At 39.3% G+C, this 13,064-nt stretch overlaps 1 protein-coding gene across 1 annotated transcript; it reads left to right on the top strand.

The window, feature by feature from the left end:
- Window positions 1-12,143: 12,143 nt before the first annotated feature.
- On the top strand, window positions 12,144-12,749 carry LOC122043915 (zinc finger protein GIS3-like). Its single transcript, XM_042604479.1, has one exon. It carries the CDS (start codon window positions 12,144-12,146, stop codon window positions 12,747-12,749), a length of 606 nt encoding a protein of 201 aa, XP_042460413.1.
- The last annotated feature ends 315 nt before the right edge of the window (window positions 12,750-13,064 follow it).

Raw genomic sequence — 13,064 nt, 5'->3', positions numbered from 1 at the left:
GACCGCAAGCACCCTGCCGGCCGTGAGCATGCCGCCGGCAGCGATACATTAGCACGGTGCGGCTGCCAGCCGTGTGAAAACGAAAACGAGAGGGGAGAAGAGAAGAGCATACCTGAGAGATCGCCGGAATGGGGTGAACGGGAGGAAAGGGCGCCGAGATCGCTGGAGAGAGCCGCCGGAATATAGCCGCCGCTGGAAAATTGGAGGAAAGAAAAAGGTCGCGCGAAGAGGAAAGGGCCAATATGTGCCCTAAAACGTGATTTACCGACGGAACCATACTTTCGTCGGTAAATACCGACGGAAGTAGGGTTCCGTCGGTGTACACCGACGGAATGGTTAATTCCGTCTGTGATTTCGGCTAAATATTGGGTAAGATTTAGCTAATGTAAAGAAAACGGGTACGGGCGGAAACACACCGACGGAATTCTATTTCCGTCGGTATAATAAAACCCTAAACCCGTTAAGTACCGACGGAATATCATTCCGTCGGTCATGTTTACGCCCGCACCCGCATATTTACCGACGGAATAAGAAATCCGTCGGAAACAGACAAAACCTTAACGGTAATATCATGGTTCGTGCCGACGGAATATACCTCCGTCGGGAATTACCGACGGATTTAATAATTCCGTCGGTAATTACCGACGAAGATAAATCCCGTCGGTATTTACCGACAGAGGTATATTCCGTCGGTATATGCCGACGGAGTGGAGATTCCGTCGGTACTCCCGTCGTTAAACACAGACATTTTTGTAGTGTGTGTAGACTTGTAGGCCATATTATCACCTCTTATCTTGGTATTCTTGAGTTACAGTCTTCAGCAAAGTTTAGAGCTTAAAGTTATCTACCATTTTGTATGAAGAACAGCCCGAAATTCCAACTGAGCACAAAGTTATGCTTATTTTACTCTTGGTGTACAGTGTAGGATTTGACACGGCCCTGTGTCAAGGCCGTGTCTCATTGAAACATATTTTAGACCTTCAAGACATGCTTTTTCCTGGTTGAAGTCTTCATAAGAGTTGTAGATCCTGAAGTGTTCTACATTGTGATATAAAGAACAGCTCGTAACTCAAACCAACCAGAAAGTTATGGTCATTTTACTTTTGGTCTATAGTGTTGAAAATGACATGGGCGTGTGGAATTGACACGGCCGTGCCATTTAAGCCCGGCCAGTCCGTGTGGACCTTGTTTTGTGCCATATTTTCACACATCCATGCCTCATAAGCACGATCCGGGCATTTTAGAAGCTTTAGACTCCATTTAACCTCTGTTTTTGCTCCAAATCACGTCCTGTCAATCAAAATATGCAAAGAGTAGGTCTTCGAACAAAATGTAATGGAGGTATAACATTATAATGAAATAGGGTGCAATAAGTGTTGGTGCGGGAAGCATCCGACGATTGAACTCGTGTTTTGATAATGGCAAAGGATTCAAAGTTAAGGTGTTTTGTGATCTAACAAGTCTGCTTGAGTATTTCATGAAAGTCCTAGCTGCGGTTAGGCAAAGAGAAAACCCTAGGGGGTGGTAACCCTAGGTCATAGGGGGTGGTAACCCTATGTGGAAAGTCTTGGCAGGTCGATGGCTTCAAGCAAAAGTCCTAGGGGGTGGTAACCCTAGGTGGAAAGTCCTGGTGTCGCGAACCAGGTGAAAGACTGGACTAGCCGGGAAGCGGATGTCCAGCAGAAAGTCCTGAAGCGTCGAGTGCTGAGCAAAAGTCCAGTCGATCTGGAGGATCGCACTGGCAGCAGGTAAATCTCCTGAGTGGAGTAGATGAGGACGCGTTACCCGTAGAGGGAACAGTAGGCGTCGGGTCGACCTAGGGTTTCCCGACGGAAATCCGAAGTCAGACCCGGATAGTCCGGAGACTGTCATTACTCTGTTATCATATTTTCTGTTGTATTGTGCTAATTTTGGTTTGCAGGGTATGTGTTTGGGACTAACACTTTTGCAGGACCAAAGGAGCACAAGTGAACCTCGGATGAACAGTATCCGAGGCGCCTCCATGGGGCTTGGAGGCGCCTTGGGTGCAAAGCTGGAGCTGGCTGCGAAGCACTCTGGAGGCGCCTTGAAGGAGTCATAAGGCGCCTTGAACCAGTTGCTTAAGGCGCCTTGGATGAGGCATAAGGCGCCTTGAACAGATAAAATTCGACCAGTTCAAGCTTGATCCACGCGGGCGACTCGGCAACATGGCCTTGAATAGCTTTCAAGGCGCCTTGAACACTCTTTATAAGGGGGTTTCGACCAGCAGTTCAAAACAACAACTTCCAGACTTTCTTTCTTCAACGTGCTGCTAACAAGATCATTCCGAGGTGCTGTTGCGACATACCGACGACTTGGAACATCAGTTTTGATTCTGTTATTGTCGGTATAATTTATTTTGGTGCTTACAATTGTAAATCTCTTATTGTACTTTTAAAGAATTTATAGTTGTTGTCCACCGGAAGCGATCAAGGATCGTGGGCCTTCGAGTAGGAGTCGTCACAGGCTCCGAACGAAGTAAATCCTTCGTGTCTTTATTATTTACTTTCCGCTGCGTTATTTCTGAACGAGTTTTTACGATTTCGATAATCGAACGGAATAGCCGTGAGCGCTATTCACCCCCCCCCCTTTAGCGCGTCTCGATCCAACAATTGGTTTCAGAGCGGAGTTGCGTTGATCTGGTGCAACCACCAATCACACATTTTTTTTGTGGTTATTTTCTATTTTTTCGGAGTCAATTAGAATTAGCTAATTAGCTACATTCTAATTATTTTACGAATCGGTTTTACTCGAAGCTGGTGCAACACCACTCGAGTTCATTATTTCTTGTCCTTATCTTCCCGCACTGCTAATCCAAGACCTAGTCTTGGCACATTTTTCTTGTTTTTGTTTTACATATATTGTCGATATTACAAATGGCCCAACAAGAAGGGTTCAGCACCGTTCGCCCCCCCACTTTTCTCCGGAAAAGACTTCGAATATTGGAAGGGGCGAATGGAAACCTTCCTGGAGACACAATTCGATACGTGGATGATAATCAAGACTGGACTACAACTCCTATCCGACGAAGACGACAAGGCGACACCCTGCGAAAAATGGGAATCTGCCACAATCAAGAAGGTGGAAGCTAATGCCAAAGCAACATGCATTCTCCAGTGTGGGTTGACCAAGGAGGAGCTCAACAGAGCTGGTCCATTCTCAACGACAAAGGAGCTATGGGAGAAATTAATCGAACTCCACGAGGGCACCTCGGAAACCAAGGTAAGTAAGCGTGACTTATTATTTAATAAACTGTACAATCTAAAAATGTAGGAAGGAGAGACGGCAAGTTCGCTCCACGCAGGGATTCAAGACATCCTCAACTCTCTTCATGCGATCGGGCAGAAAGTCGAGAATCGGGACGTCATAAGGTACGCTCTAAACTCATTTCCAAGGAGTACATTGTGGGCATCAATGGTAGATGCCTACAAAGTCTCCAAGGACCTGTCTTGTTTAAAATTAGATGAGTTATTTTCTGAGTTTGAACTTCACGAGAAGACTAATACACAGCCAAACGAGAAGGGGGTTGCTTTGGTTGCAGGTACCAGTCGAACACGAGAACCGAGATTACGGTGAAAAATTGAACCGGAATCAGAAGACGAACCAGACTCAGAAGATGAAGAAGACGAACTGACCAGTGAACTCGTGAACCTCGTAAAGAAGCTCTACAAGAAGAAGAAGGGCTTCAATAAGATAGACCTGAAGAAGGTGGTACAATCCAAGGAGGTTCAACCGAGTTCTAAGGTCAAATTTGAAGTAATCTGCTATGGATGCAACCAAAAGGGGCACATCAAAGCCAACTGCCCCAACCAAAAGGAAGCAAAAAAGCAAAGAAGGAAGAAGGCCCTGAAGGCGACGTGGGACGAATCTTCGTCGGAGGAGGACGACGACGAACTCGATCAGACGAGTTTACTCGCGTTGATGGCCCGGGACCAGATCGTCGAATCCGAGAGCAAGTCAGAGGCCAAGTCCGAGCGAAGCCACGGATCCACATCCGTTTCCGAAGGGCCAGACTCCACTGTAAGTATTCCTACACTTAATAATTTAGTCAATTATTTATTACGCAAGTTAGCTAAGTCAAACCTTAAGATTAAGTCACTTCTAAAGGAAGTAGCTGTCCTTAAAGAAGTGACCAACTCTAAATCCTTACCTGATCAAGTTCAGACTGGAAATTCAACTGAAGTTCAAAAACTTGAGGAAGAAAATTCAAATTTGAAAAATCAGATCAAGGATTTGAAGTTAACATTAGAACGATTTTCTTTAGGATCCAAGAATCTCGACCTAATTCTTGGATCACAAAGAACCGTCTACAATAAAACTGGGCTAGGATATAAAACCAAAAAGAAATATAAATCTTATTTATCTTTAATAAACAAACCAAATAGTAAATCAGTCCAAGCATGGGTCCCCAAGTCCAAATTGGTCAATCAAGTTGGACTTGGTCAATACTAGGTCCCGAAGGATCAAATACACTACCTCGATAGACCATATCAAGGCTATGATCCAGGGGGAATTAACAGAAAAACCATTAAAATTAAACAAAATAAAAATTCAAAATTAAATTCAAAATTCGAAATTAAATTAAAATTCAAAATTCGAAATTAAATTAAAATTTAAAATTTAAAATTAAATTAAAATTCAAACTTCAAAATTAAATTAAAAATAAAATTAAAAATTAAAAATTAAATTAAAATTCAAAATTCAAAATTAAATTAAAATTTAAAATTCAAAATTCAAAATTAAATTAAAATTAAAAATTTAAAATTAAATTAAAATTAAAATTAAAAATTAAATTAAAAATTAAATTAAAATTCAAATTTTAAAATTTAAAATTAAATTAAAATTCAAAATTCAATCAAATAAAAATTTAGAAGGATGATCTAGAATAGCTGGCACCCCTAACTAAAACTACCCGACTGGGTAATCGAACTTAATCTACCCGAAATGGGTAAACAACAGTAGACTACCCGGCAGGGTAATTAAGGTTAGAAAAATGGGCTAGGTTTAACTTGACCCACGGTACTGGTGAAGTTTTTGGATGATAGTACGTTAGGGAAGCTTGGGCATCGCATGTCTATGAAGATATGGCTTCGACCTGGTGCATTTGGCCAAGTGGAACTGACCGAAGCTACCCTTAAATGGATCCTAGCCAGTTAGACCAAGGTTTAGTATTAAGTTCAATGGGTAGGACTATTTGGAAACCTCGAAGGCATGGTTACTTTAATGAGTTCCTTGTGACTCACCATAGCCCAGAAGTTTATCCAAAGAATGCTTACTTGTTGAACTCAAAGCTAAACCTGAATCTAACACAAAGTTAAACATAACCCTAAAATTGAACCTCAATTCATCTCACAAAAATTATAGGATTCCCTGATTGAAAATTTAGATCGGGTGAGATGACTAAGGAATTTAAAATTCAAATTCAAATTTAAATTCGTAATTAATATTATGTTTTTTAAATAAAAATATTTTAAAAATCTTTAAAACTTAACTTCAAAATTATTTTAAATTCTTTAAAACTCAATTTCAAAATTGCTGTAAAAATCTTTTAAAAAATTATTTTATAAAAATGTATTAAACCTTAATTTCAAAATGCCTTCAAAATCTTTTAAAAAATTATTTTATAAAAATGTTTTAAAACTTAATTTCAAAATGCCTTCAAAATCTTTTCAAAATTATTTTATAAATCTTTAAAACTCAATTTCAAAAATTCCTTCAAAAATCTTTTAAAAAATTATTTAAAACTTAATTTCAAAATTCCTTCAAAAATCTTTTAAAAAATTATTTAAAATTAATTTCAAAAATTCTTTCAAAAATCTTTTAAAAAATTATTTAAAAACTTAATTTCAAAATCTTTTTAAAAAACTTAATTTCAAAAATTCCTTCAAAAATCTTTTAAAAAATTATTTAAAACTTAATTTCAAAATTCCTTCAAAAATCTTTTAAAAAATTATTTAAAATTAATTTCAAAAATTCTTTCAAAAATCTTTTAAAAAATTATTTAAAAACTTAATTTCAAAATCTTTTTAAAAAACTTAATTTCAAAAATTCCTTCAAAATCTTTTTAAAAAATTAATTTCAAAATCTTTTTAAAAAATTAATTTCAAAATCTTTTAAAAATTAATTTTAAATTTCTTTTTAAAAACTTAATTTCAAAATTCCTATAAAAATCTTTTTAAAATTATTTTAAAAATCTTTAAAACTTAAATTATTTTTCAAAATTAATTAACTTAAAATTCTTTTTCAAAATTATTTTAACTTAAAATTCTTTTTCAAAATTACTTTAACTTAACTTGAAATATTCCAAATTTTTCAAACCATTAATTTAATCAATCATCTCACAATCTCCCATAGGGTTAATTGATTGCTAACTTAGATTGGGTGAGACAGAAAAACTAAGGAGTCTACTTCAATTAAGCTATCAACTAGAATATAAAAATACAAAAATCTTTATTGATAATATCAGCTTAATTAATCTGACCAAAAATCCTATTCACCATTCTAGGACTAAACACATAGAGGTAAAACACCATTTTGTAAGGGATCACGTAGCTAAGGGTGAAATTGCACTCAACCATGTTGAGTCCAAATCAAACCTAGCTGACATTTTTACAAAACCCTTACCTGAACTTGAGTTCAGTGCACTTAGAAGGCAAATAGGAATGTGTTGGGTAGAATAGGTGTTTCTTTTTACTTAATCATCTTGCTTTTACATGTTTTTTCAAATTTTAGGAAAAATAGTTTTCAAAATTCCAATTTATTAGATTTTTCAAAAGTTGGACTTAGCCTAGGCTCTACTCTAGATATCATGTTCCCCTAAACTTAAGCCAGAGCATCTCACAAACACCTAGGTATACCTTGCTTGTGCTTGTAAGACATAGAATACGTGAGATGCATAAGGTACAGCCTGAACTTAAGAATGCTTATATCTGTGCATCAATATGAGTCTGGGTATTAAACACGTAATATACATCAATCAAGTCAAGTTTTCCAGCTCTAGTCAAATCTAACTGGACCAAATTGACTTAACTTGACTAACCAAGTGAAAGTTGTTGCCCTCTAGGCAATCAACAAGTAGCTAAAGGTTAGACAGTTGGTAAAGGATACTCAGTTTTCTGGTTAAGCATGTTTGATCTTTAGGGCTCTGATACCTCTTAAAGTAAAACTAGATAATTTGAAATCTATTGAACTTGACTCATGCTTGGACTTAAGGACCAACTGACTTTGAATAAATAACCTAAACCAAATTTTTAGCTACTCCACTCCCTCCTTGTCCTAAAATTTAATAAGTATTGCTTAAAAAGAAGCTAAGTTTTTTTTCAACCTAATCTATAGTTTTCAAAATCCATTACTTGCAAAGAGCTTAGCTAAGTTCCAATTTTTTTTAAAACTTAGCCCACTTTAAAATCTAACTTTGTAAATTCTTGCTTTCCTAAGTAAAGCATAGGTTTGCAAAATTTAACTCATTGCTTTCAAAGTAATAAGCGACTTCAAAAATATTTTCTCAAAACTTATTTGGCTCCAAATATTTCTCTAACAAAATTTTAAAATCTAAACAAGTACTTCTCTACGTATAGTTTTACTAGCCTTTTCAACTTAGTAAAGACTGTCAAAAGGTTCCATCTTCTAGTGGTTTTATAATTTTAACTAAGTTTCCAAAGGGCTAACATCATCCTTTAAACCCTTATTAACTTTAGATCTTTATTTCACTTAGCTAAAAGGTAAGATAAGAAAATTATAAAATGTTAAGTGTTATCAAAGTCTTGTTATCCCTCTTTAAAAATCGAATGACTATTTTGATTATTTTTGATATATGGCAAAGGGGGAGAGTAACAAATTCAAATACTCAAATAATTATCAAATTCAAATTCAAAAATGAGAGTAGCAAATTCAAATTTAAAATAATGAATAACAAAATATTAAAAGGGGAGTAACAGTTAAGGGGGAGCCTAAACTTGATGCTATGCTTTAAATTCATGGAGTTTACTTTAGCAAAATATTCATTGATGCTATGCTTGCATGCTTTAAATGTTTTTTTTTTGCATCTATTCTTTATTTGATATCTGTTTACTTAACTTTGAATTTGAGTTGTCATAATCAAAAAGGGGGAGATTGTTGGTGCGGGAAGCATCCGACGATCTAACTCGTGTTTTGATAATGGCAAAGGATTCAAAGTTAAGGTGTTTTGTGATCTAACAAGTCTGCTTGAGTATTTCATGAAAGTCCTAGCTGCGGTTAGGTAAAGGGAAAACCCTAGGGGGTGGTAACCCTAGGTCATAGGGGGTGGAAACCCTATGCGGAAAGTCTTGGCAGGTCGATGGTTTCAGGCAAAAGTCCTAGGGGGAGGTAACCCTAGGTGGAAAGTCCTGGTGTAGCGAACCAGGTGAAAGACTGGACTAGCAGGGAAGCGGATGTCCAGCAAAAAGTCCGGAAGCATCGAGTGCTGAGCAAAAGTCCAGTCGATCTGGAGGATCGCACTGGCAACAGGTAAATCTCCTGAGTGGAGTAGGTGAGGACGCGTTCCCCGTAGAGGGAACAGTAGGCGTCGAGTCGACCTAGGATTTCCGGACGAAAATTCGAAGTCAGACCCGGACAGTCCGGAGACTGTCATTACTCTGTTATCATATTTTCTGTTGTATTGTGCTAACTTTGATTTGCAGGGTATGTGTTTGGGACTAATACTTTTGCAGGACCAAAGGAGCACAAGTGAACCTCTGATGAACAGTGTCCGAGGCGCCTCCATAGGGCTTGGAGGCGCCTCGGGTGCAAAGCTGGAACTGGCTGCGAAGCACTCTGGAGGCGCCTTAAAGGAGTCATAAGGCGCCTTTAACTAGTTTCTTAAGGCACCTTGGATGAGGCATAAGACGCCTTGAACAGATAAAATTCAACCAGTTCAAGCTTGATCCACGCGGGCGACTCGGCAGCATGGAGGCGCCTTGAATAGCTTTCAAGGCGCCTTGAACACCCTTTATAAGGGAGTTTCGACCAGCAATTCAAAACAACAACTTCCAGACTTTCTTTCTTCAACGTGCTGCTAACAAGATCATTCCAAGGTGCTGTTGCGACATACCGACGACCTGGAACATCAGTTTCAATTCTGTTATTGTCGGTATAATTTATTTTGGTGCTTACAATTGTAAATCTCTTATTGTACTTTTAACGAATTTATAGTTGTTGCCCACCGGAAGAGATCAAGGATCGCGGGCCTTCGAGTAGGAGTCGTCACAGGCTCCGAACGAAGTAAATCCTTCGTGTCTTTATTATTTACTTTCCGCTGTGTTATTTCTGAATGAGTTTTTACGATTCCGATAATCGAACGGAATAGCCGCGAGCGCTATTCACCCCCCCCCCCCTCTAGCGCGTCTCGATCCAACAATAAGCATACATTATATGCACACCATTATTGTTGAGACACGTTACGGAATCACTCTTGAGTAGGTAGCAAAACGTTGATTTATTCTTTTGGGCAAATTTGCCTCGACAAGTTCAGCATTCGATATGCGCAAGTCATGTTTGCAGACGAGCCAACCTTAGTTCAGTATAATATGAGCCTTGAATTTGCACTCACCTGCATACCCACGCTTGAGAGAGTCTCTCTTTATGTATATGTTTACAATATCAATGTATGTACCATAATTTAAACCAACAATAAAGTCAAGAGACTTCTAATGTGGGACTAAAAACTCATGCACAATAGAATTTCTTCGTCTCTACCTCTTTATTTCATTCATATTTCTAACCATATTAATACTCATTAATAGTGAAGTGGAGATCATGAGACCATTAAGTTGCCAAATGAAGTGATAATAATGGTGGTTGACAACCATTACACAAAATTATCTAACATAGATACGGAGAACACAAGGTAAACTCGTCCATCAACATCCAAAACGTACTCAGTTACATGCATCCAAATTATGCCTATCAGTTAGGCACAGGCGTTGGGACCTTAAAGGTGGCAAACAAGCTTATTATAGGTTAGTGTAACCTCCTCTATGGTGCTAAAGTGGTTGAGCTAGAGGCGGGTGCACTTCTTCGGCTTCATGTTGTGTCCTTTTAAAGGTTTGGATAGATGTGATAAGCATAAAAACATTCATAAGATTTATATATTCACTCTTAAGATGAAGATTGTAAGGTTATAATCGAAGCCAAAATTATTTAAGAATGTCCTATTAGTTAGGAGAAACATACTATTTTTGGATTAACTTGTCCACAAAGTTTTTCAAGAAAACAAAAACTTAAGACGCAAAAATTGGCGGAGACAACAAAAAAGAATAAACAAATAAAATAAAAACTGATAAGCTTCTTTAATTAAGTTATGGATGAATACAATCCAAGGAATGAAAAAAAAAAACTTTAGAGAACCTTGTGGATGAATTTATAAATGATATAAGATGGTCACTGTGCTAAACTAGGAGAATCTCATAATAGCAGTAACATGGCTGATTTCATTTCCAAACAGATCACCTCAACGACCTTATATACAAAGAACAAGGACAAAGCAAAATCCATGTATAGGGGTCACTAAGATTAAATTAAATTAAATTGCCACCAACTCACTACTAATTAATTAACTAACACTTAGCCCAGGATCAGTAGACTGACTACATTCTCACTAGCTGTGAATATATTATGATCATCTTCATGCTTTCAAGGGAAAAAATTAAAATACAAACTCTTATATTTTCCTCTAAAGAAGAAAAAATTGAGGCTTGCACGCTGGTGATATGTGTATATTACCTGTAAATTTAGTATTCTGAAGGCAACAAGTATGAGCTTGCGCATGGTGGATCAAAGAGTGAAAGAGCTAATTAATCATATTGTTCATCATAGGGGAGGAGGTAAAGCTGTTGCTATCTAGTTTAGCTAGATAATTAATCCCTTAAAACATATGTAATTGGGCCCATTCAGTTATTAAGGTGGCAGTCCCAGTTCCTAGCTTAGCAGTGATAGTCTTTTTAGAGATGCATCTACAGGAGAGAATCGTTCATTTAATTTGTTATCAGTGGTCGACAGCTAGCTATATCCTCTTCACAATAATTCGCCTAATTATAAACTACTTTGCAGCTGCCGGTCGTGAGGTTTACAACTTGAATCTTATTGCATAAACCTAAAAAATAAAATAGTAAAAAAAGAAATATCAATACCCAATTGCAGAAAAAAGAACACTAGAAAAGGTTTAAAGCATGTGTAATGGAATTTCTTGAGCAGCTGTCTCTCCTGAGAGGAACTACTAGTGTTTGTTTTAAATCCTTTTGATCTTCTTCTGAGTCAGATTACAAGTAATTAATCAAAGTCCCATTGACTGAGCAATTTAACAGTCCCCTTTCCGGCAACAAAAGACGGAGGTGCATTGTGCTCGCCATCTGCTCGACGTTGGTCCCTCACATGAACACTAGGCAACAACAAACACTCTACCAAAATGTCAACCACGTGCCGAAACCTAACATGGGGCCTGGCTTGCAATTCATGTTCCACACCCAAGGTTTTATTGCCTGATGGCCGTGCTCAGTCCCCGTCACCTAAGAATGTCTCAGTCACTGCCCTAAAATATAAGGGCACACATGGTGACACCACACTTGTAAGACTGATACTAATGAGCCACTGTGACTCATAGCAGGCACCAAATTTTAAATCTGAATCATCCAGCTCTCTGCGGCAAATCTGGTCACTAGTTTATATATATAAACACACTACACTGGAGGCGTAGGGGCCGGACCGGGGTAGCAACATGCATAGAAGAAAGAAGAATAATAAGAGGTGGTCCTTTGAAACGAGGGCCGAGACAAGCGCAATCTAAGGCCTTCCTGTTGGGTCCTCTGCTGCCTACATCATGCAGTCACCCATTCCCCTCTCTTGGGATGGCTGCAACTACAATTGTTTATTCTACTGACTTGTATTCAGTACAATCTCTCCTCTAAAATTTTTCATCGCAATTATAATAATATTACATTGCAGCAGGACCTAGAGAGTATGGAGGCAAATATAATAAGACCTTTCCTTCGACCCTGTTCTATAATTTAGTCACACTACCTTGGAGCAATCCTATATGTGGATATATAGACAGCAAACTAAAGCCCACAATACATACACCAACGCAATCTCTTCCTCTTCACAAAGAGATCATGCCGAAGCTGTTCGGATTTGATGTTGTAGCCAAGGAGGAAGAGGCCGGGCCGGGCTCCGACTCGTCGTCGTCGACGACGACGGAGGCCCGAGGCGGCGAGGGGAGGAAGTACGAGTGCCAGTACTGCTGCCGGGAGTTCGCCAACTCGCAGGCGCTGGGCGGCCACCAGAACGCGCACAAGAAGGAGCGACAGAAGAAGAAGCGGGCCGCCCAGATGCAGCACTACCACCACCTCCACGGCGGCGGCACACTCTTCCCTAGAAGCCCCATCGTGTCGGCCTTCGCGCCGCCGCCCCACCGCTTCCCGGAGTGCCCGCCAGCGGCTCCCGGCACTACATCGGGTTGGGTCTACTTCTACCCCGACGCGTCAGCAACCGCGCCGGCGCCGGCGCCACCTTTCAACGGTTGCGTGTTTCCCTCGTCCACCGCCTCTGCCCGGTTCCCGGCGGCTACGCCCACATACAACTGTCCCACCGGCGCCAGCTACGGCCACGGGGAGACCTCCTTCTCGAGGTTCACCATTTCCAGCCAGAGCAAGACGGCGAGAGCGGAGGAGGCATTAGAGTTGGATCTCCAACTCAGCCTGGCTCCCGCCGGGTTCTGACTCGCCGTGTGCTATATGCCTCTGCTAATTAACTCTGTTTCTTAAATGATAACGATGAACGCGCCGTGCAAGATCAGCGACGGCCATGGCGCCAGTAGCCCATGTAAATTTCTTAATTTCCATCTTTTAGCTCTATTCTTTTTTTGCATTGTGTAATCATTCAACGACGATGGCACTTCGATTTCGCCAAGAAAGCACCGAGGAGGATTGGATTCAATAATTAAACAAAAACACAACCGATATATAATGAAACTCTGGTCGCAAATCAAGAAGGAATATGTAAAAGTTATGGTGCAACACGTGGAAGCCACAGTG

The sequence above is a fragment of the Zingiber officinale genome, chromosome 2A, assembly GCF_018446385.1.
Source record: "Zingiber officinale cultivar Zhangliang chromosome 2A, Zo_v1.1, whole genome shotgun sequence".
NCBI lineage: Eukaryota > Viridiplantae > Streptophyta > Magnoliopsida > Zingiberales > Zingiberaceae > Zingiber > Zingiber officinale.
This window is presented reverse-complemented; position numbering and strand designations above follow the sequence as displayed.

What these genes read in the sequence shown, in the direction of transcription:
- LOC122043915 (XM_042604479.1), top strand. Translation starts at nt 12,144, where the DNA reads ATGCCGAAGCTGTTCGGATTTGATGTTGTAGCCAAGGAGGAAGAGGCC.